This window comes from Bidens hawaiensis, unplaced genomic scaffold, assembly GCF_021521415.1.
Source record: "Bidens hawaiensis isolate Kalapana, Puna unplaced genomic scaffold, B.hawaiensis_p1.1 tig00010169_1, whole genome shotgun sequence".
NCBI lineage: Eukaryota > Viridiplantae > Streptophyta > Magnoliopsida > Asterales > Asteraceae > Bidens > Bidens hawaiensis.
In genome coordinates this window covers 263,520-288,653 of record NW_027491772.1, presented here as the reverse complement: position 1 = coordinate 288,653, position 25,134 = coordinate 263,520, and the positions used below count along the sequence as shown (strand labels likewise).

The window sequence follows — 25,134 nt, the reverse complement described above, 5'->3', positions numbered from 1 at the left end:
TGTACTTTTCTACACAACCTCCTCCCAACCAAGATAGGATTAGAGTTTTAACATTAATTAATTGTTCTGATACCGAATAAATTGACCTATTGTAGTTGTGTTAATACTGCAAGAAAAATGAAAAATATTGACCTTTTGTAGTTGTGTAAATACTACTACAAGATGCAAAGATGCAAAATATTTACCTTTTGTAGTTGTGTTAATACTACAAGATGCAAAACACACACAAAAATCAGATTTGGGATCTTCATGGCACTGAGTCACTTTTCACTTTCAAGTCATATACTACTACGAGATGCAAAGATGCAAAATATTGACCTTTTGTAGTTGTGTTAATACTACAAGATGCAAAACACTTCAAAAATCAGATTTGGAATCTTCATGGCACTGAGTCACTTTTCAGTTTCAAGTCATTATATTAACTTCCAAGTCATTATATTAAAATAATAAGATGAAAGCAACGATTACATAAGAGACAACGTTTATTATTATTCTCATCATTTGGATCTCAAAGCCATAAACCTAGACGAACTTAGTAGCTAGAGATCTAATTTATTATTGCTCCTTCATACAACTTCTCTATGCGAAGGGGATGCTGCATTGCTGGACTTCCAAGTTGCACTCATTCGGCAGACTCTGAACCACCTGCCTCACCATATCCTTCCTATCACCACCGAAAAATCCAGCTTTATGCTGCGGCTGAGTCATCACTCTCTGAGCCACCTCCATAATGGCCGGGCACTGACACTCCTTCTTGATGTACTGGAGCTCGTTGCAGCATTCTTGAAGTTCTTGCTGTTGTCCTTGCTTCTGGTTGATGCTCATCAGAAGTGTTCTAGGGGAGCTGACTTGTTGTGAGACGTACCTGTTCAAATTATTTTAATTTATCAAACTGTATATATATATATATATATGTATATATATGTACGTTGTTACATGATGATATTGGAATACTGTATATATATATATGTATATATATGTACGTTGTTACATGATGATATTGGAATACTCCCTCCGTCTGTCCACATTTCCATTTTAGTTTGTCTCATTACAAATGTCTACTTTCAAACTTTATTAATTAATTTACAAATTTACCCTTAAAATGCAATCATTTAAAGTTTCTTAAATTTATCTTTTTATATATGGCAAGGGCATTATAGTCATTTGTTAAGAAAAAAGTGCAATCATTCAAACTTTCTTAAATTTTGTGTTTTTCAAACCATGACACTTGTAGAGGAACGGAGGGAGTATATAGTATTTAATTCTGGTTTTAGTATCGAGCCCACGAGCCCAGTTTATAAAATATCAAGAATATGAATAGTATACCTTTGGCATGTTTGGACCGGTCGTTGGATATCGGTTTGGCTGCATTGTTGTTGGGAGCCAAAGGGCCGCACGGGGCGGCGAAGGCCGAATTGGGCGTTGTCTTCTTGGGTGACAGAGGTGGTGATTTTGCCAATGCTGCATTGTCTGGATTTGAGGTTGCATAGGTTAGGGAGAGCCTGAGCCTTCTCCCTCAACTGTTGGGTCTGCTGATGACCTAAGAACGGGTCGAACATCTGTCCTTGTTGTTCTTGCATCTCCTTCTGGGCTTCCCGGAAGGCCTGTGTTAAGCACAATGTAATTAAACAAATGTTAATAGTTAAATGTAGATATAGTATTATATATGTAAATATATGTTAAGTATATAATACAATTATTATCAATAAAAGGTTATATATTTACACCTTTTATTACAGACACTTAAGAGTTTAACTACCTGCTTCACGGCCTTGCATTGGCAAGGCTCGTCGAAACGTTTAATCTCTTTGCAACACTCCTCCAAGAACTCCTGGGGCTCTCCCATCTGAGGGAACTGTTCTTGGAAAGAGAACTGGGGTTGCTGGAGGAACATACGACACTGGTCGAACCGTTTTCCCTCTAAGGGTTGCCTGCATGGCTTCTCCTTTTGGAACACTGGATTCTCTTCGATGGTGGTGGTGACGATGGTAGTGTGGGCTGTAGCGAATGCTACGAGGGCGGTGAAGGCGAGTGCGAGAGCTATTATCTTTGCCATTGTTGTTGTGGTGGTGGTGTGAATTAGGGTATGGTGGTGGTGGTGGGTATATATAGTGGATTTAGGGTTTGCATGGAGGTATATACGTGGAGAGGTGATGTAATCCGTGGCATGATATGATGATTGTTGAGCAACACGTACGAGTTGCCACATGAAAACTATGGCAAGTGGAGTGATATTTGGGAGTATCTATATGGTGTCAACACTCTTGTTGTAGATATATGGTGAACTGGCTCCACGTGGATTGGAATCCTATGTTATGACACAGCCAAGTAGCAAGAGTTTAAGAAAACAAAATTTGAATTTTGAATCAAGTTCCTAGAAAGACTATACGACAATTTTTTTTTTTGAAATTTTGTCGAGGATTGTTGAAATTACTCTGTTAAAAAATTGGTCACCATGACTAAACAGTAATCTTCAAAGAATAGCTAACTAGTGTTTGTGGTCCCAATGTCCCATAGATTAAGCTATTTGTCGTTGATCCATCAAAAATATCGAAGAGTAGCCATCATGTATTATTTTTTTAGTGAGAGTAGTCAATAATACTCGATTTTCTAGTAGTGAGCTTTGGTCGCAATAAAAAAATGAGATTTAGTTGTAACAACTGCAAGCTATAGTCTATATCTCTTTAGATGATGTCACCAGTTTCACGTATATTTTACAGTGTTTTGTTTTCAATTAATTTTTGTATGAGGTTGTTATAGTTATTTAGTAACCAAAATCAACTTTTATAAGCTCATTCCTATTGTGTTGATTTCTTGTTGTTTTGTACTTTCTGAATTGCCATTCTGAGAAGGAAAATAAAAATTCTTTTATAAAGTTATTGAGTTCTATCTTTAGATTTTTTTTTAAGATATCATATGCTTCAGGCCCGTCCTCGAAAATGATAAAAAAAATTTAGGCCCCGTAAGAGATAAAATTTGGGCCTCCTTATAATATAAACTCATCAATTATATTTTAAAAAATCATAATACGAATACAATTGTCATAACATAAGCAGGTCAAAAGTAGCGTGTTAAAATGATCGAACTTACTTAAGTGGATTTTGAGGCTCTACTAATGTTTTGGGAACCATAAGTTTTAAGCTGCAGGGTCGAAATATTTTACATCAATAATTGATATATGCAAGGTTAGGTTACCAATAATTGCTACATATAACAATTTAGACTCTTTCTTCTCTTGTTGTATAGTTATGTTTATTAATATTCAATATATTTTATCGAGTTTTAACACCTGATTTGTGTCTTTCCTCTTGTTAACCAATGCATATTTGAGAAAAAAAAAAGAAAGATTCCATGCATAAAATAATAAAAGATCTGTGTCACACAATTATGAAAAATAATATGACCTGAAGTAAATATATAATGTATATAATAACTTTTGAATCAAATCAAAATCACTGTCATAAACAATAAATATATTATATACAAATATAAACGTTAATAATAAATAAATAATATAACCTAATAAATAATTAAAGCGTTTACTTTTACTCTTGGGAATCGAGCCTAATATATTAAATACATACACAATTCTTTTCAACCATCATCCTTGTCTTCCTTATTTCCTTCTTCTTCTCTACATATCACAAGCTCACCGAGTCACCGGTACAATAAATCATCGGCGGCATGCCGGAGAAAAACCTTTGGGCCCTTTGAACTTTTGGGCCTCGTGCCACTGCACGGATTGCACAGCCCAAAAACCGGGCCTGATATGCTTACTTATAATTCTGGTCCACTCCACAGGTTGGGAAACAAATGCACTCAGCCAGACTTTGGCTCATAACGCAACCATCTGCTTTCCTCCTTGTTTGCGTGCACCACATCCTCCCGGACCTTGGAAATCGGGATGTGATGCACACTGTGGGTTCTCTTATAAAGCTTTATTCTTTTAGGTTCGATAATTTAGTTAAATCCATTAGAAACATCAATTAAGTATTTAATAAGTGTAATAACTAACTTTGATTTTTAAATAGATTATTAATAATATTTCAATTAAATTTACCTTACCAAAATACCAACCAAATTGTCAGTGTGTGGAGTGTGTTGGTTTAAAGTGCCATTTATATATTATTCGTACAATGGTCTATATTATTCATAAAAGTGGGTTGGGTATCAAAGTTGAAAAACAAATCTACAAGCCTGGCATATAAGATAATCATATCGACATTGATGAAGGACCTGAGCCGAATAATGCATGTGGCACAACAAGACCACCAGGATACAACTATAACCAGTCCTAATATAATGGTCGTTTCTTACGCAATGGGCCACATGAACCTCACGACTGTCTAAAAAAGGCGTGTTTAGATATGATGGTTACAAGAACCAAAGATTTTAAATGTGAAAACAAAGAGGTTTGCTTAGAAGCTAGCAATGCAACTTCATGTTCTCCATGCCTTAATGGCACATGAAGGCAAGCTTTCAAAATGGAAAAGACCCTCCTAGAGCAAGAACCGGAAACTTTAGGAACAGAGATCCAAACGCCTTCAATTCGTAAATCTTGAGATAAATGGACAACTTGCCAAACCCTTGATATATTCCGGATCTAAGTGTTTAAAGTGTTTAAAGTGGGTTTCGGGCTTACAAAGTGTGTTCACAACCTTGAAATCGATGAAAAAGAATTGTGTTTAGGTGTTAAGTATTGTTCGTCGGGTTTTGGTTTGGTGTTTGAAATTTCCCAAAGTGGTAAAAAGTATACTTGCATGAAGATCCGTGCAAAAAGTGAAAATTGTACATTATGGAAAAGTAATCGAATTGAAATCTGCAAATTCCAACCGAATCGAATATTATTTTAGTCGAATCCAATTTCATTTTAATTGAGTTGAATTGTATTTTAATCAAATCGAATTTCAACACTTGAACGTTTTAAATACAAAAATTGATTCGATTTAAATACAAAACTTTATTCGATTTAAATACAAAACTCGATTCTGTTTAAATATAAAAATCGATTCGATCTAAATTCAAAACTCGTTTCGATTTAAATCGAAACTCGATTTGTTTCACCACTCGATTCGATTCGTTTCAAACTCGATTTGTTTGAACTTGGGTACTTTCATCATATTCTAGTTCCATCAAAACTGTTTGGTTTTCTGAATTGATTAACAAGATGGAAAATGATCCTGAGATGTTGAAAAGTTGTCTAATGTTGGAGAATGAGGCTGGAACCATAACAAAACCTCCTAAGCTAATGTCTTTTGAAAGTAACTTTGATGATTTCAAATAGAGGTTCAAGAACTATACAAGAATGATTGTGCTCTACACAGATCCATTGAGAATTGATCTCACAAGCCTACAACTATGGCACGCGAGGGACCTGTTGATACCCCTCCTGAAGGTTATGTGGATGATGATAAGAAATTTCCATTTAAGGATGAAAAGGCTTATGGTGTATTGAGTGTGTGTCTGTCTCCTGATATAGCTCAAACTTTGAGAGAACACATAACTGCCAAAGGACTTTGGTAATCCTTAGTTGAGAAATTTTAAATAAATCTGGAAATGAGAAACAACCGAAAGGAAATGTTGAATAGAGAATTTAACATGTTTAACCATGTTCAAGGATAGTCTGTTGGAAATCTCATTATGATTTGAGAAGTTGTTTACCAGGATGACAAGCGATGGAATCAACAATGATTTGTAAGAGATCAACCACAAGATGCTGAATTCTCTACAATATACATGGAATAGAATGTAATCACAATCAAGAGAACAAATCCGAATGTTATTTCTCTACAAAACTTGGTATCCACCTTTAAGTCTTTTGAAATGGATGACAAGCTTAGATTGAATAATCATGTTAGTTCTCTGAACCTAGCTGGGATTTCTATCTGGAATCAGTTCTTCCTTCCTCGGTCAATCACACCCAACTGTTCATCTAGTTTATGGAGTAAAATTGTATTATACTCAGAATGACAGCTACAAAGTCTTCAAGACATCAACAAGTAAGCCAACATCATTAAACTCTAGTTCATTACAAGATGCTATAAACAAAGTCGTTGAACAAGCTCTCAAGGCTCAAGGGATAAACAAGTTAGCAAACAACAAAACCATCAGCTCAAGCCAGTCTACTCTACTCAGGTTTATGATTCCCACATTTCACTCTTCCACGCCTTTTTGCCCAGTCATGAAGAATTAATGCAAGGAAACCTGCTACCTCCATCCTTTCAGCAAGGAGATATTCTCGGTATTAACGAAAAGGATCTTGAAAAGATGGACATCATGTACCACATGGCCATTACAATTCAGAGGGCCACCAACTTCATGAAGAAATATGGAAAGAACAGCTTCATAGACTCCAACAGTAATAGTATTGGGTTTGATAGGGATCAGCTTTGTTGCTACAATTGCAACGAACTAGAACACTTTGCAAGAGAGTGAACTAATCCAACAAAGCTTGCAAATGACATCAAGATCACTGAAGTCTCTAGTATTGAAGGGGGGGAAGAGAAATGATAAGAGGCCAATGGGTCAAAATTCAAGCCACAGAGTTCCATGAACTGGTCAAGGAAACTCAAACAAAGAGAACTCAAGTTCAAGCATCGAGGCTCTTATCACTGAGTCTGATGAAACTGAACCATATTGGGAGGATCGTCAATTCACTGATCTGGTTCACCCATTGAATATGACTGGTATGGCATTTGTGAATGAAGACAAAGCTGCTTCAAGTTCTACTTTAGGAGGAAACCATGCCACTCCTGAAATTCCCGAGGTACACAAACACCATTTCTCTCAAGCATATATAAATATGGTAGAATACTATAGAACTCATAATGCTATTGTGATTAAAGAAAACTTAAGCATTAAACATTTGAATGACCACTAGAATCAAAACTCATCATGAGTATATGGCAAAATTGCATGTTAAATTATTTCATTCTAATATGATGTGGTCTAAAATATACATATTATTATATAAATATTTTCTACACTTTTTAGTACTTTTGAGCCATATTTTTATTGAACATATTTCTATTTGGCTCATATGTGGGTTTTTGAGTAGTCAAAACACAACAAGCTACTATCAAATATTTTTATTTGAGATTGATGAGTGAAACTTTGAAAACATTTTCTTTTCATGACTATCAATTATGTTTAGATTTCCCCATATATATATATATTTATATATTAATTGAAAGTATTTGAAAAAAAAATAAATATTCTTGCAAATCAACGTTGGCAGGTAGGTATATAATGTTTTCAATTTTATTTTAATTCTTTTTGGTTGCTTATGTATTTGATGCAGGTTTAAAGTTGGTTACACTAAAAGAAATATTTATGTGGTGATGGGAATGCGGTAGATTTAAGTGTGAACTAACTATGATGTCAAGAGCCCAAAAGTAATTTAAGTTGCGAATAAAATAAAGAGTATATTATGCTTGATTTGGTTTATAAAACGAGGCCTACAAAGGGACCTGTTGTTGCCATAAGAAGTTATTCTTTATAGGGTTTGGCTGAAACATTATAAATACATATACATATTATTTCTTTGGGGGATTTTTCTAGAAAAAAAAAAAAGAATACCCTACGTGAGCAGAAGGCAGCTGCAACACATCACCAACATTATTTGGAGCTTAAGGTTCATTCGAGAGAGAAGAGAAAAGAAAGAAAGGAGCTCAGATTAATTAGGCTTCGGGTTCACATCCACTCAACCAATCTTCATTATTATTCGGTTGGATTCTATCATTATTTTTATTATGAACTCCATTATTGAACATATATATTTTAGGCTTTTGAACATGATTATTGGCTAAACACTTTTAGTTATCTAGGCTTGTGATGATGTTTTGTTGACTGTTTTGGACTAGTCGGTTTTCGGGTTACTCGTTCCAATAAAATTGGATAATTGATAGGATTAGAGTTTAATCAAATAAATGGTGGGATTAGAGTTTTAACATTAATATAATTACTTAGACATTAATACTTTTCTACACAACCTCCTCCAAACCAAGATAGAACCATGATAGGATTAGAGTTTTAACATTAATTTATTGTTTGTTTTGATAACAATTAAATTAACCTTTTGTAGTAGTGTTAATACTACATGATGATGAAAAATAATATAAAAAAAATCATAGCTAATTTTTATAAATAGGAAAAATGAAAAGGGTGTAATGGTTTATAGGAGAGCAAATTTTTTTGGGTTTCTAGGTGTTCCGCCATTTGAAATGACGGAATCCACAATGATTGCAGAATGTGTCAGAAACGGTCTGGTGAGCTGGAGGTTATTTTGGTGTTCCGCCATTTGAAATGGCGGAAGTGACATATTAATCACATGTTCCTCCATTTGAAATGGCTTAACACAAATTTTACCCCTTATAGGCTGCCCCTCTTCATTTTTCTCACTTCCGCCATTTGAAATGGCGTAAGTGAATAGTATAATACCTGACACATCTTAAGAGGGCTTGTTGACCACATTATTCACTTCCGCCATTTGATATGACGGAAGTGAACAGTACCACATTTTATGACATTGACATGACTTTTTTGGTACCTTTTTTACCACACTATTCACTTCCGTCATTTCAAATGGCGGAAGTGAACAGTGACATTTTTATGACACTTAATTTTCTGCTTACTTTTTTACCACATTAAACTCATATGACAAGACTTTTTGTTTTTTACCATAATATTCATTCATGCCATTTAAAACTCAAACTCGGCCGCTTCTCTGGGAGCCAAGCGAACTACATAGAACCTGACCGGTCTATGGACCGAATCCCGGTCAGACCGGTGCGGTCCGGTTTCAACAACAATGCATGGAAGTTTGTTGAGATCTGTTGATTAAAATGAGTGATCTCAAAAAGGAGATACATATCATATTGGAAATGTACTTAATGATGAGTGTATTGTTCAAGATAAGATATTTCAAATGGCGGATGACTCGTTATTTTTATAGGTTCCGTCATTTTAAATAGCGTCACCAGACAAGATCAAAATTTTGAGATCCGTCATTTTAAATGAATATCATCTTATAAATAAGTAAATAAATAAATAAATAAATAAATAAAACACTACTCCTACAAATCATTTACTCATCTAGATTGATACCCCATTTATGGAGACCTAAGTTTGATTCCCATGTGTATCACTTTGTGTGGATATTGACAATAAAGGATTTGAGCTAGGCCTTTTGCAAAGGTTGTCAGTGTGAACCCCGAGCCCCGAGTTTCCGTTCCACCGTTTGTTATGTCATAGAGTTCTCCTCTTGTGGTGGCACAACAACTATCAAGTGGCAGTCGGCAGTATGATTTTCCAAGAAAACGCTTAAGCCAAACTCTAAAGCCAGTGTGACCCCGGTTAAGACAAAATAGTTTGGCCTGAGTGATGCAATGAGTCTCTCCAAATTTGAAGAGCGTGATAGCTTAAATAAAATAAAGTCGTCATTCAAAAAAAATTAGTCATCAAGATTTTGTAAAAAAAAAATTCATTAGATCACACTACGGTTATAAATTACATGGTTATACTTGTTTCAGTTAAATCACGTTTAAATCACATATAATTGATAGGATTAAAGTTTAATCCATAATTGGTAGGATTAAAGTTTTGACATTAATTAATTGTTTGGATACCGATTAAATTAACCTTGTGTAGTTGTGTTGATACTCAAGATGCAAAATACTTCAAAAATCAGATTTGAGATCTTCATGGCACTGGATCAGTTTTCACTCCCAAGTTATTATATTAAAATAATAATATGAAAGCCAAGTTTACACATGAGACAATGTTTATTATTATTCTCATCATTATCATTAGGATCTCAAAGCCATTCTAGAACTTACTAGCTAGAGATCTTATTATTATTGCTCCTTCACACAACTTCTCTATGCGAAGGGGATGCTGCATTGGTGGACTTCCAAGTTGCACTCATTCGGCAGACTCTGAACCACCTGCCTCACCATATCCTTCCTATCACCACCGAAAAATCCAGATTTATGATGCGGCTGAGTCATCGCTCTCTGACCCACCTCCAAGATGGTCGGGCACTGACACTCCTTCTTGATGTACTGGAGCTCGTTGCAGCATTCTTGAAGTTCTTCCTGTTGTCCTTGCTTCTGGTTCATGCTCATCAGAAGTGTCCTTAGGGAGCTGACTTGTTGTAAGACATACCTGAAACATCACATAAATTTCGGGCCAAAAATGTCAATTTTCAAAAGTTAAGGGACCAATTCTGCAATTTCCAAACTCCAGGGACTAAACTGAAATTTCTGTTTTCTTGACCCATCGCGCTACGCGATAGGGTCAAGAAAGAACTCCATCGCGTATCGTGATGGAGTGTCCGACACAGCGTGACACGTGTGCCACGTGGCACACGGTGGCAGCATCTGCTGCCACATGTCACCACGTGTAGACACGTGTGGCGGCGCCTACCACGTGTCAAGACGTGACCCATCGCGTAGCGCGATGGGGTCCAAAAATCACTATAAATAGGGAGGTCACGACATTGATCCTCTCACACCTCAAAATCACACATACTACTCTCTCTCTAGACTCTCTCACTACCTCGAGTTACGTGCCAACGATCCCCTCGATAAACGTGCCCAGAAACCTCGTTTTTCGTGCCCGTTACCTCGATTTCAGTGCCACTCCCGACATCCCGAACAAGAAGGAAGTGCTGCCCGACGACCCTGTGATTTCCTCGAAGTGCGTGCCAAGAGTGTTGGTGTCTCGAAAAGCTTGCCAAGTAAGGAGAAAAGATTTTGCAAGGAAAGAGTGTTGATTGAGCGGCGACGAAGTGCTGCCCAAGTGACTAGGGTTTATCAAGCCGACAAAGGTAGGCATAATGTCCAACCAAAATAATAATAAAATATTGAAAGGGTTTAATACCCTAAGTCGAAGTTATTCTCGATAATCAAATAAATATATAACAAAGAAAATAAAGAAAAGAAGAGATAAAATATATATAAATATATATATATATAAGATTATTCTTTGTTATGAAATATATTATTTAAGTATTTTGAGTATACTTTAATAAAAGAAAAGAATACGTTTCTTAAAGAAGAAGAAACGTCGGGTTTTATAAATAAACTAAAGGTTTATAAAGATTACTTTTTAACTAAGATTTTAAAGTAAAATGAAATAATGAACTAAAGGTTCATCGAGATAAATAAGACTAAAGGTCTTAAGCCGGATCGTGTATCCGACTAATGAATGTTATACTCGTACTATAGGTGCGAGATAGCGAAGGAAGATTAACGGACGGTGTTGGAAACGATCCCATTGAAAAGGTGAATACGCCCCTCTTTTATAAACTTGATTTCAAACAAACAAATGGGTTATGTGTAAAACTTTACAAGAGGCTACGTGTCTCTAAAAACATTATAAATAAGAGTATAAGCCAGCCCTCAGGCTATGGTATACGTTTGTCTGGATCCTTACATATGTGGAACGCGGTGGGTACATCGCACCACGCTTGGTCACGACCTCCAGCCACGATGGGCCGGACCTAAGTTACGTCCGAGTGGGGAATGGCCATGTGTATATTTGTAGTACCTAAGTTATTTCATAAACGCTGCGGTGTTTCGCTGAGGTGACCTAGTGCAGAGACTCGAGTTTATGATGATTGTTTATCTTGATTATTCCTAAGCCAAGATGGGCCGAGACTTACGTGGTCTCGAGGGGTAATTAAGTAAAATAAAATATTTTAGCTTCAGCATATTCACCAGCATTCGTTGCTGACGTATTTTATTTAACATTTTGCAGGTAATCAGGATTAGAGCTTGAAAGACGAAGAAGCTCGAGTATCCGATGGCTCGGATAATTTTGTGTAAATATTAAAGCATGGTGGTTTTTGTAAACTTATAAACAAGTAAAACAAATCGAGACTTTCTTCTCGTATTTTGTAATGTAAATATTTATATTATCGATCCTTATGTTTTTATAAGACTTCCGCTAATAACCCTAACTCTGATTTATTTACAAATATGGTACCAACTATGGATCATACTCCTAGGCCTAGATTGGGGGTATGACAGGTTGGTATCAGAGCCATCGATCTTAGCGAATTGGGTATCATAAAACAATACCCAAGCTTCGATTCAAGCATAGGAAATATTTATTTGTTTATTTGAATAAGGATAAGATTGGTTGGTAACCCTTTCTTTCCCTCTCTACATTCTAAACCACCCAAAGATTTACGAAGAATTAATGAAGTATTATGATAATGAAGCAAGAAGAGCAAGGAAGTATTATAAATTCCCCAAGGACATTATGAGCAAGAATTATTTCGAGTCATTTTTCAATTTCAATGAAGGACCTAGCCAACATCCCAACATGGAACCAAGTCCTATCTACCATTTGGACAACACTCCACATCAAGTGGACCAAACGCCAAGACACTCGAGTTATCACCCGACAAGTCTGCCAATGTATCACTCATTAGAGGTACCAACATATAAACCGATGGAGACCCCACTACATTACTCAGATCCAACATATGTGGAAACCGACCCAGAAGGGGAATACCTGGACAATCCAAATGAAGTAACCACACCAATGGAGGAGCAACACTCAACCCCAATCTATGGATCTGTGGACCCGTACATGCAATTCCTCCATGAACTCAAGGGAAAGGCGTCAACAAGTTTCCCATCATATCAAGGCTAGATTCCAACCATTGAAGAACAGGCCAATGAAATTCGTGAGCAAAATGAAGCAGCCGATGTATTTTTCAATTATCCCTCCGATGTAACTACATCACCATACCCAAATCCCAAGAATCACTACCACATTGTGATGATGGGTTACCGCGACCCACCTCCAAGATATGGGTATCCTACCGACATACCGCAGTCCCAGGAGGAGCATTTGGATCGAGCCTTACAAGAAACTGATGAGTTGAGGAAGAAGATTGATGCTAATGGAAAGAAGAAAAAGAAAATGGGAGACAAACTTCTTCGCAAATGCAACAAGCTTACTAAAGTTGTGAGGAAGTTTATAAAAGATTGAGAAGAGGATGGCATGAGAAGAAAAAGTTTATGTGCATAAAATAGTTTGTATGATATGTGTATGATATGTACCATATGTAATAAGGATAGGATCTTATATATCGTTTTAAACGATATATAAAGTATGTTGTAAATTAAAATACATATCATTTATGATATGTATATGAATGTGAAATAAATAAAACTTGTATAATAAAAAAGGAAATGTGTTAAATTTCAGATCAAAAGAATATAAAAGAAAAAGAGAATGTCTAGACAAAGCGATAACCGTGAGGTTTCCCGAAAGGAAGCCGGGAAACGAGAAGCTAAAGGGAAAGGTCCCGAGAAAGAACGAGAGGATCCAATTCCCGAAAAATACAGGAATCAAATACAACAAATGATCGATAAGGCTGTTAGAGAAGCATCTGAAAATAAATCCCAAACAAAACATTCTCATTCTGAAAATCCTTCTCGAAAGTCTGTTTCGAAACCTCGGTCAAGACCTTCCCGCATGGACGAAAGCATGCACGAATCAAATGCCGATGGAGGCGTAAGACAAGAATTCAAGAAACTGAAAATCGGGGGATGCTCATTCAAAGACTTTAAATATTACGGGCCGAAGGAATTTATGGGGACAAAGGAGCCATTGGGACCGTAAGATGGCTCGAAGAGATGGAAACAATTGTAATTACAAGAAAATGCTCGAAAGAAGAGAAAATACAATACTCCGCCCTGATGTTCAAAGGCGAAGTACTTGAGTGGTGGAACACGCTAGTGATGAGTAGAGGAAGGGAAATAATGTATAAACTGACATGGAATGAGTTCAAGGAATTAGTGATGTCAAAGTTCTGTCCGATGCACGAGACAAATCAAATTCAAACAAAGTTCTTGACTCACAAGGTTATCGGAACAAACCTTCGTGAGTATAACACAAAATTTCACGAGTATTGTCGCTTGGTACCTCAACTGGTAACCCCCGAATCAAGTAAAGTCACTCGTTACATTTGGGGATTGCCACGAGAAACTCGTGACATGGTAAGATCGCACTTGCCACAAACTGCCGACTCCGCGATGGAGTTAGCTGGATATCTGATGGGCGGAATGATCCGCAATAAAGAGGAAGATAAGAAGGTTGTACCAGCACATGACTCGAGAAAAGGTGGAGATACCCGCTTCAAAGGTAAAGGAGTTGACCAACGAAGGTCTAGCTCCAATTTCGGCGTCCCTCAATGTAAAATTTGCAAGAAGTATCATCGAGGTAGATGCAACTTTGCTTCCCGAGTCTGTGAATCGTGTAATAGACCCGGCCATACCACGGCCGATTGTTAGAAAAAGAAAATGACCTGCTATAACTGTAAGGAGATGGGACATCTTAGCTTCGAGTGTCCTAAAAATAAACCCGCGACTGGTGGTGCGGGTGGTAGCGGTCAAAAGAACGAGCCCAAGAAGGGCAATGCAAGAGTCTTTGTTCTTGATACGAAGAAAGCGGCTGACATGCCGGAAACTATCACCGGTACGTTTCTTGTTAACAACGGTTATGCTAGAGTCTTGTTTGATTCAGGAGCCAATTTAAGTTTTATAGATTATAAATTTTGTAGTCTATTAAACGAACATTTAATCAAACTTAATAAAATTCTAAGCGTCGAAACCGCTAATGGCAACATTGTTAAAATCTCCGAAGCTTTAGAAAACGGAAAAATCTTGTTAGCCGGTTATGTTTTGCCTATTCAATTGTTACCCATGACTCTTGCTGGTTTTGATGTTGTATTGGGTATGGATTGGTTATCCGACAACCATGCACGTATCCTTTGCAATACCAAGACTGTTAAACTCCAAGCCCCCGATAAACGTACTATACGAATTGAAGGGGACAAGGACGCTGGCCAAGTTAGTCTAATCTCCATGATAAGGGCAAACAAATGTTTGAATCAAGTATGCTTAGCATTCATGGCCTACGTCACCGAAGAATTGAAACCCAAAGAAATCAAAGACATTCCTATTGTTTCTGATTATGCTGATGTATTTCCCAATGAACTCCCCGGCATTCCACCCGATCGTGAAGTAGAGTTTAGAATTGATCTTATTCCTGGAATTGCTCCGATCGCTAAAGCTCCTTATCGCCTCGCACCAACCGAGATGAAGGAATTGAAGAAACAGCTTGACGAACTACTCGAGAAAGGCTTTATTCGACCAAGTTCATCACCATGGGGAGCACCGATATTATTCGTCAAGAAGAAAGATGGATCTATGAGGATGCGCATTGACTACCGAGCTCTCAACAAAGTTACAATCAAGAATCGTTATCCACTTCCGCGTATCGATGACCTGTTCGACCAATTGCAAGATGCTAGCTATTTTTCAAAAATTGATCTTCGTTCAGGCTATCACCAACTGAAGGTTCAATCCGAAGACATTCCTAAAACTGCCTTCCGAACAAGGTATGGCCATTATGAGTTCACCGTTATGCCATTCGGACTCACTAATGCGCCAGCCGCATTTATGGATATGATGAACCGTATCTGCAAGCCTTACGTGGATAAATTTGTTATCGTCTTCATCGACGACATACTTATTTACTCTAAGTAAAAGGATGATCATGAAGTTCACCTTCGAATCTGTCACACCCCCATCTAGGGCCTAGGAGTGGACCCACAAGTTGGTATCGTGTTTGTAAATAATTCAGAGTTGCGTTATGTTGCGGAAGACTTATAAAACTTTAAGGATCAAAAGTGTAACATTTATATATATTCAAAAGATGGGATTATAAATACCCGTTTAAGTTGACAAAAGATTATTTGTTTATATTTACAAACCACCATTTAAGATATTAAGTTCACAAAAGAATCTGAGCCATCGGATATCATAGTACTTCGTTATTCCAAGCTCTAACTTTGTTCACCTGCAAAATGTAAGAAAATACGTCAGCAACGAATGCTGGTGAACACGCTGACGCAAAAATATTTCTTTTACTTTGTTACCCCTCGAGACTACGCCTGCCTCGGCCCAACGTGGCTTAGGAATAACAAAGTCAAATAACACATCATAAATATGAGCCTCTACGCTAGGTCACCTCAGCAAACACCGCAGCGTTCGACTTAGTTAAGTACCCGTAAATATACACATAAGGTCGTACTCCCTGCAGGAGAGCATCCTACGACCAAGGGTGGTGCGATCATGCCCATACATCGCATAGTACCACCTATGTAAGGATCCAGACATACGTATACCACAGCCTGAGGGCTAGGTTTATACCCTTTATTTATAACGGTTTTAGGAACACATAGTTCCTTGTAAACAATTTCAAATAACATGTTTGACTCATTTTAAAATAAGTAAAAGTTTGGGGGCGTATTCACTTTGTCTCTCTTTAGGATCGGCTTCACTCACCGTCCAAGGGTCTTTCCCTTTCTTTATCTCGCACCTATAGTACGAGTATAAATATTTGTTAGTCGGATACACGATCTGGCTTAAGACCTTTAGTCTTATATCTCAATCCTCGATTAAACCTTTAGTTCAATTCTTATTTACTTGAAAGCCTTTAGTTTAAAAGTATATTATAAACCTTTAGTTTATATTCAAAAACCCGACGTTTCTTCTTCCCCAAGAAACGTAATCTTTTTCTTTTATTATTTAAGAATACTCTTTATTCATTAAATAATATTTCATAACAAAGAATATTTACAAATATACTTACACATATATATATGTTATCACAATATTCAATATCTATTCTTTCATTCATTTCTTTGTTATGTTTTCTTTTCTTTTCTTTTATCGAGGTATCGAGTATATCCTTGACTTAAGGCTTAAGCCTTTAATATAATATTGAATTATATTGAATTCATCATAACGCCTAACCTAAGTGGCGTATAGAAACTCTAGGGACACGGGCAGCACTCCAACGCCGCTTTACTTTGCTCGACACGTAAATCGAGGAACACCAAATCTTTAATACTCATTGACACGCTTTATGAGATTCATCGCCATTATAGCAAACACCTTTGCGTGAATGTGGGTGGAGGGTGGCGCAAACTCCAAGGAAACGTTGGTACATAAAGGAAGGTTCGGGACACGCTTAACGATTGATTATGGCACGCTTATCGAGGTAAGGCTAGAGAGAGAGTAGAGAGAGGTGAGAGCTGAGTTTGGATGATGAAATGTGAACACCCCATGGCTGCTATTTATAAGCGATATTTTGGTCCCCATCGCGATACGCGATGGGTCCCTGAGCAGACCTATCACGTACCGCGATATAAGTCTGCTGACGCAGAGGGGAGGTCTGCCACGTGGCAGACGCCGCTCCACGTGGCGACACGTGGCGGCAGTGTTGCCACGTGGTGACACGTGGCGGCAAACACTGCCACTGTGTGCCATGTGGCACACGTGTCAGGTACCCATCGCGATACGCGATGTGGCTCTCCTCTGACTCATCGCGTAGCGCGATGGGTCAGGAAATCAGAATTTTCAATTTAGACCCTCAACTTTAGAATTTGGCGATTTTAGTCCCTAGACTTTGGAAATTTTATATTTTGAACTCGAAATTTTCACGTTGTTACATCCTCCCCACCTTGAAACAAATCTCGTCCTCGAGATTGCTTTACTCGAACAAGTGGGGGTATTTCTTTCTCATTTCCGATTCGAGTTTCCAAGTATATTTGGGCCTTCTACGCGAGTCCCATTTAACTTTCACAATTTTCAAAGTTCTTTTCTTTAACTTCTTTGTTTTCGAATCTTCAATTTGTATTGGATGTTCTACGAATTTTAAGTTCTCATTTATTTCAACATCTTTTAATGGCATAGCCAACGATTCATCGGTCAAACATTTACGCAGATTCGAAACATGGAATACGTCATGCATTCCTTGCATTTCCTCAGGCAATCGCAATCGGTATGCAACAGTGCCGATTAGTTCGAGTACCTCAAAAAGTCCAAAGAATCGAGGACTCAATTTTCCTTTCTTACCGAAGCGAACAACGCCTTTCCAAGGCGAGACTTTCAATAACACTTTGTCACCGACATTGAATTCTAACGGCTTACGACGAACATCGGCGTAACTCTTTTGGCGATCACGTGCCGTCTTAAGTCGTTCTCGGATTTGGATAACCTTGTCGGTAGTTTCTTGGACAATCTCGGGTCCAGACAATTTATTGTCTCCAATTTCAGACCAACACACGGGCGTTCTACATTCTCTTTCATATAACGCCTCAAACGGTGCGGTTTGAATACTCGCGTGATAACTATTATTGTACGAAAATTCCATTAGGGGTAAGTGATCATCCCAACTTCCACCTAGATCAATCACACAAGCACGGAGCATATCTTCCAACGTTTGAATTGTCATTTCGCTTTGCCCATCGGTTTGTGGATGATAAGCTGTACTAAGGTTCAACTGTCTCGATCAGATATTATAGACAGCGATAGTCCATGCAAAGCGACAATGGTGTTTAAATAGATTTGTGCTAATCTATCCATAGAATACGACTCATTGATGGGTATGAAGTGTGCGGATTTTGTTAAACGATCCACAATCACCCAAATAGAATTATGTTGCCGAGTCGTCTTCGGGAGTTTTGTAATAAAGTCCATGGTAATTAACTCCCACTTCTATACGGGAAGCTCGGGTTGCTGAAGCAATCCCGAAGGCCTTTGGTGTTCAGCCTTGACTTTCAAACAAGTCAAACATTTCGCAACATGCGAAGCGACATCCTTTTTCATCCCATTCCACCAATAGTTCGCCTTTAGGTTGTGGTACATTTTATCACTTCCGGTATGCATCATGTATTTCGACTGTTGAGCTTCGTTCAAAATTTTCTCACGCAAACCTCCAACGATCGGTACCCAAATCCTATTGCCGAGTCTTAGGATACCGTCGTCACCTTTGACTAACGAGTCAATGGTGCCATTGCGTTTTTCATCGGAGATTTGGTTTTCTTTGATTGCTAGCGTTTGCGAGGATTTGATTTGCTCAAAGAGATCAATTTGAAGTTCTAGGCGCAAAGCTCGAACCCTTTTGGTTTTTTCATGCTCTTTACAACTTAAGGCATCAGCCACTACGTCGTCCTTGCCTTCAGGATACACAATCTCGCAATCATAGTCGTTGAGTGTTTCCATCCATCGCTGTTGGCGCATGTTGGGCTCTTTTTGATCGAAAATATGTTTCAAGCTTTTGTGATCAGTGTACACGGTAAATCGTACTCCATAGAGTTATTGCCTCCAAATCTTAAGTGCAAAGATTATGGCGCCTAACTCTAGATCGTGAGTTGTGTAATTCTTTTCGTGTACTTTCAATTGACGAGAGGCGTAAGCAATTACCTTCTTGCGTTGCATTAGTACGCATCCCAAACCGGAGTGGGACGCGTCACTAAAGACTAAAAAATCTTCAGTACCTTCTGGCAGAGCCAGTATCGGTGCTTGGGTAAGTTTTTGCTTGAGTATGTCAAACGCCTCTTGTTGCTTCGTTCCCCATTCATACTTGATGTTTTTACGAGTTAACGATGTTAAGGGAACGGCGATTCTTGAGAAATTTTCGATGAACCTACGGTAGTAGCCGGCCAAACCTAAGAAACTTCGGATCTCAGTTGGCGACTTTGGGACCTCCCACTTAGAGATAGTTTCAATCATAGCGGGGTCCACTTGAATACCGTTAACGTTGATAATGTGACCAAGAAATTGCACTTCGTGCAACCAGAACTCGCACTTTGAGAACTTGGCGTACAACTTCTCGATTCTAAGAATTTCAAGCAAAGTACGAAGGTGGATTTCATGATCGGCCTTAGACTTAGAGTAAATGAGTATGTCATCGATGAATACGATAACAAATTTATCTAAGTAAGGCTTGCTAATACGGTCCATCATATCCATGAATGCAGCCGGAGCATTAGTAAGTCCAAACGGCATAACCGTGAACTCATAATGTACATACCTCGTTCGGAAAGCAGTCTTTGGAATGTCTTCAGATTGAACTTTAAGTTGGTGATAGCCGGAACGAAGATCGATTTTAGAAAAGTAGCTAGCACCTTGAAGTTGGTCGAAAAGATCATCAATACGAGGGAGTGGATATCGATTTTGATTGTAACTTTGTTTAACGCACGATAGTCGATACACATCCTCATGGAACCATCTTTCTTTTTAACGAATAGAATTGGCTCTCCCTAAGGCGACGAACTCGGTCGAATGAAACCTTTTTCAAGAAGTTCATCGAGTTGTTTTTTCAACTCCTTCATTTCGGTTGGCGCTAAGCGATACGAAGCTTTCGCGATCGGAGCAGTGCCAGGAACAAGATCGATCCTAAATTCTACTTCGCGGTCGGTAGGAGTACTAGGGAGTTCATCAGGAAAGACGTCAGAATAGTCAGAAACAGTAGGAACGACTTTGATTTCTTTTGGCTTCGACTCTTCAGCGACGTAGGCCATGAATGCGAGGCATCCTTGATTTAGACTTTTGTTAGCCCTAATCATGGAGATTATACTAACTTGGCCAGCGTCTTTATCCCCTTCAATTCGAATTGTCCGTTTATCAGGGGCTTGAAGTTCAACAGTTTTGCTATTGTAGATGATACGAGCATGGTTATTGGATAACCAATCCATACCAAGTACAATATCAAAACCAGCCAGACTCATGGGTAATAAAAAAATAGGCAACAAATAACCAGCTAGAAGGATTTTTCCATTTTCAAGAGCTTCGGAGATCTTAACGACTTCACCGCTAGCAGTCTCGACGCTTAGAGTTTTATCTAATTTAGTTAATGGTTCGTTTAATAGACTACAGAATCTATAATCTATAAATCTCAAATTGGCACCTGAATCAAATAAATCTCTCGCATAGGTGTCGTTGGCTAAAAACGTACCGGTTATGGTTTCTGGCACGTCAGCGGCCCTTTTTGTGTCGAGTACAAAGACTCGAGCGTTTCCCTTTTTGTCCTTGACACTACCACCCGCACCACCAGAAGCAGGCTTGTTCTTTGGGCATATAAAACTCAGATGGCCCATCTCCTTGCAGTTAAAGCAAGTCATCCTCTTCTTCCAGCAATCTGCAGCATCATGACCAGTGTGATTGCAAGATTCACAAACTTTAGGAGGCGGGGCGAAGTTGCAACGGCCCTTGTGATACCTTCTATACGTCTTGCATTGCGGGGCGTTTGAATTAAATCGACTTAGGTTAACGCCCTTACCCTTGAAGCGATTATTTCCTCCACTTGTCCTTCCTTGAGTTGTTAGTGTCATAACCTTCTTGTCTTCTTCTCTGTTACGAACCATGCCGCCCATTAGGTAACCGGCCAACTCCATTGCAGAGTCGGCGGTTTGTGGTAGGTGAGACCTTACCATGTCGCGGATTTCCCGCGGAAGTCCCCAAATATATCTCGTGACCTTGCTGGATTCAGGGTGAACCAGCTGGGGAACAAGGCGACAATACTCATGGAACTTGGTATTGTATTCACGGAGGTTTGTCCCAATGCACTTAAGATATGGAGGCATTATCTCTATGGAGTAAGATTTATCGTGTACACCGATCACAAGAGTTTAAAACATATTTTTGATCAAAAAGAACTTAATATGCGCCAACGACGCTGGATGGAAACTCTAAACGACTATGACTGCGAAATTGTCTATCACGAAGGTAAGGCCAACGTGGTGGCCGACGCCTTAAGTCATAAAGAGCACGAAAAGCCAAAAAGAGTCCGAGCGTTAAGGCTAGAACTTCAAATTGATCTTATCGACCAAATTAAATCCGCGCAAACTCAAGCGATTAATGAAAATCAAATTTCTGACGAAAAACGAAACGGCACCATTGACTCGCTAGTCAAAGGTGACGATGGTACTCTAAGACTTGGCAATAGAATTTGGGTACCAATCGTTGGAGGATTGCGCGAGAAGATCTTAAACGAAGCCCATAAGTCAAAATACACGATGCATCCCGGAAGCAACAAAATGTACCAAAATCTTAAAGCAAATTATTGGTGGAACGGAATGAAGAAAGATGTCGCTTCGCATGTTGCGAAATGTCTCACTTGTTTAAAAGTCAAGGCTGAACACCAAAAGCCTTCGGGACTGCTACAACAACCCGAACTTCCCGTATGGAAGTGGGAGTTGATTACCATAGATTTCATTACCAAACTCCCAAAAACGACTCGACAACATAATGCTATATGGGTGATTGTGGATCGTCTAACTAAGTCCGCACATTTCATACCTATAAATGAGTCGTACTCAATGAATAGATTAGCGCGTTTATATGTAAACAACATTGTTTCTTTGCATGGAGTACCGCTATCTATAATTTCCAATCGAGACAGTCGTTTTACATCTCACTTCTGGAAAAGCTTCCAACAAGCACTCGGTACCAAGTTAAACCTTAGCACCGCCTATCATCCGCAAAGTGATGGGCAAAGTGAAAGTAAAATCCAAACGTTGGAAGATATGCTCCGCGCATGTTTGATAGACTTAGGAGGAAGTTGAGATGACCACTTACCTCTAATGGAATTTTCGTATAACAATAGTTATCACACGAGCATTCAAACCACACCCTTCGAGGCGTTATATGGTTGAAAATGTAGAACGCCCGTGTGCTGGTCTGAAACCGGAGATACCAAGAAACCACGATAAGGTTATTCAAATCCGTGAACGACTCAAAACGGCACGTGATCGCCAAAAGAGTTATGTCGACGTCCGTCGTAAGCCGTTAGAATTTAATGTCGGTGACAAAGTTCTGTTGAAAGTCTCGCCGTGGAAAGTCGTAGTCCGCTTCGGCAAGAAAGGAAAACTGAGTCCTCGAGTCGTTGGACCCTTCGAGGTACTCGAACGAATTGGTACCGTCGCATACCGATTGCGACTACCTAAGGAAATGCAAGGGATACACGATGTATTCTATGTTTCGAATCTACGTAAGTGTTTAGCCGACGAATCTCTTTCGATGCCACTAAAAGATGTAGAAATTAACAAGAATTTAAAATTCATTGAAAGACCAATTCAAATTGAAGATTCGAAAATCAAGAAACTTAAAAGACGAACATTGAAGATCGTGAAAGTAAAATGGATTCCCGACGAGGACCCGAGTATACTTGGGAACTCGAGTCCGAAATGAGAAAGAAATACCCTCACTTATTCTCGTAAGCAATCTCGAGGACGAGATTTATTTCAAGGTGGGGAGGATGTAACATCACGTAAAATTCGGGCCAAAAATGTCAATTTTTAAAAGTCAAGGGACCAATTCTGCCAATTTCCAAACTCCAGGGACTAAACTGAAATTTCTGTTTTATTGACCCATCGCGCTACGCGATAGGGTCAAGAAAGAACTCCATCGCGTATCGCAATGGAGTGTCTGACACAGCGTGACACGTGTGCCACGTGGCACACGGTGGCAGCGCCTGCTGCCACGTGTCATCACGTGTTGACACGTGTGGCGGCGCCTGCCACGTGTCAACACGTGGCAACACGTGGCAGGTCTATGGTCTGACACAGCAGGCCTATATTGCGCTACGCGATAGTCCTGCCAAGTGACCCATCGCGTAGCGCGATGGGGTCCAAAAATCACTATAAATAGGGAAGTCACGACATTGATCCTCTCACACCTCAAAATCACACATACTACTCTCTCTCTAGACTCTCTTACTACCTCAAGTTACGTGCCAACGATCCCTCTCGATAAACGTGCCCTAAAACCTCATTTTCCGTGCTCGTTACCTCGATTTCCGTGCCACTCCCGACATCCCGAACAAGAAGTAAGTGCTGCCCCGACGACTCGGTGATTTCCTCGAAGTGCGTGCCAAGAGTGTTGGTGTCTCGAAAAGCGTGCCAAGTAAGGAGAAAAGATTTTGCAAGGAAAGAGTGTTGATTGAGCGGCGACGAAGTGCTGCCCAATTGACTAGGGTTTATCAAGCCGACAAAGGTAGGCATAATGCCCAACCAAAATAATAATGAAATATTGAAAGGGCTTATTACCCTAAGTCGAAGTTATTCTCGATAATCAAAGAAAGATATAACAAAGTTAGGGTTGTCATATGGAACTTAGTTCTTGGGATCTCCAGTCAACTAAGTTAGGTTTCCTTTATATACCCTTTTTCATGGGCTATCATTCCACAACTTGATCTCTACTAAACCCTCGGGTTGTTGGATCCATAACATTATCTTTGACTTTGTCAAGTCACCACAGATAACTTGCGTAGTTGAGATCAATTGTCATGATGTGTTCTTAACTTATAAGTCAATTTTGCCTATTGCCAACTTTCAAAGACTATAACCTCAGTGGCCACCTATGAATCTGGTTATAATATTTGTCTTTGTAAGATACAGTTATCATTAAGGCAAACGCATCTCCATTATTCACTACGACCTTTTTTCCTCCACTTAGTCGTGTGTTTGCAATGTTAGATTGGATTACAACAATCCTCATTGCTAAACCTTCCAAGTTCAAATGCAAGACACCTCCACATTAATGTGTTATTGGATAAGATCATCCAACTTTTGGATGGGTAAACAAAGGTTCTTCCTTTCTACAAAAATATAAGAAATTATCTCAATTACCATTTCTATATACCCCAAAAGAGTTGTTTGATAAATGGCTTCCCCACATTTCTTGCATTTTGACATAGTTTGCTTAACTTAACTTATGAACATAAATCGACTCTCATGATTTGAACAATACCATGTCTTGTATCAGTGAGTTCGTCAATGCTTACTCATAGAGCAACACATGCCCCGGAGTAACCTTTCACCAATTGCTAGCTTTTAAGCTAAACTTGTCACAAGGCTGTTATTTAACCATCACAAATCTAGAAGGATCAGAAATCACCGTCTAGGACATACCTAGAAATTTGAGGTCTTCCTATGATCCTCATAAGTTATATCATTTCCTTAGATTGAATGAAAAATCCTCTTTAAATTTGTCTAAACACAAATTCATTCTTGTGTTGTGTGTGTTTTGAATGTTTCGCGTTAATTAGTCTTTGCAAAGCACCATAATTAACAAGTACTAGTCTAGCATGCTTTAGACTATAATACTTTAGCATGTGAACAGAAGATGCATCATTCTAATTCTTCACAGCCATCACAATATCACTTTGAAACATTCAACCCTTAGTTTTAGACAAAATTATGAGACTTATCACAATATCAAACCTTAATATTCTGGAAAGTCTCACAAGTTATTGTATATA

General features: G+C 38.7%; 1 protein-coding gene across 1 annotated transcript; it reads right to left on the bottom strand.

Moving 5' to 3' along the window:
* Positions 1-496: 496 nt before the first annotated feature.
* On the bottom strand, positions 497-2,324 carry LOC143534497 (2S seed storage protein-like). The gene is made up of 3 exons (XM_077028966.1): positions 1,760-2,324; positions 1,327-1,604; positions 497-865 (listed from the first exon to the last, which is right to left on the bottom strand). The coding sequence occupies exons 1-3, from the start codon at positions 2,207-2,209 to the stop codon at positions 580-582; spliced, it is 1,014 nt and encodes a 337-aa protein (XP_076885081.1). The 5' UTR covers positions 2,210-2,324; the 3' UTR covers positions 497-579.
* Positions 2,325-25,134: the final 22,810 nt, after the last annotated feature.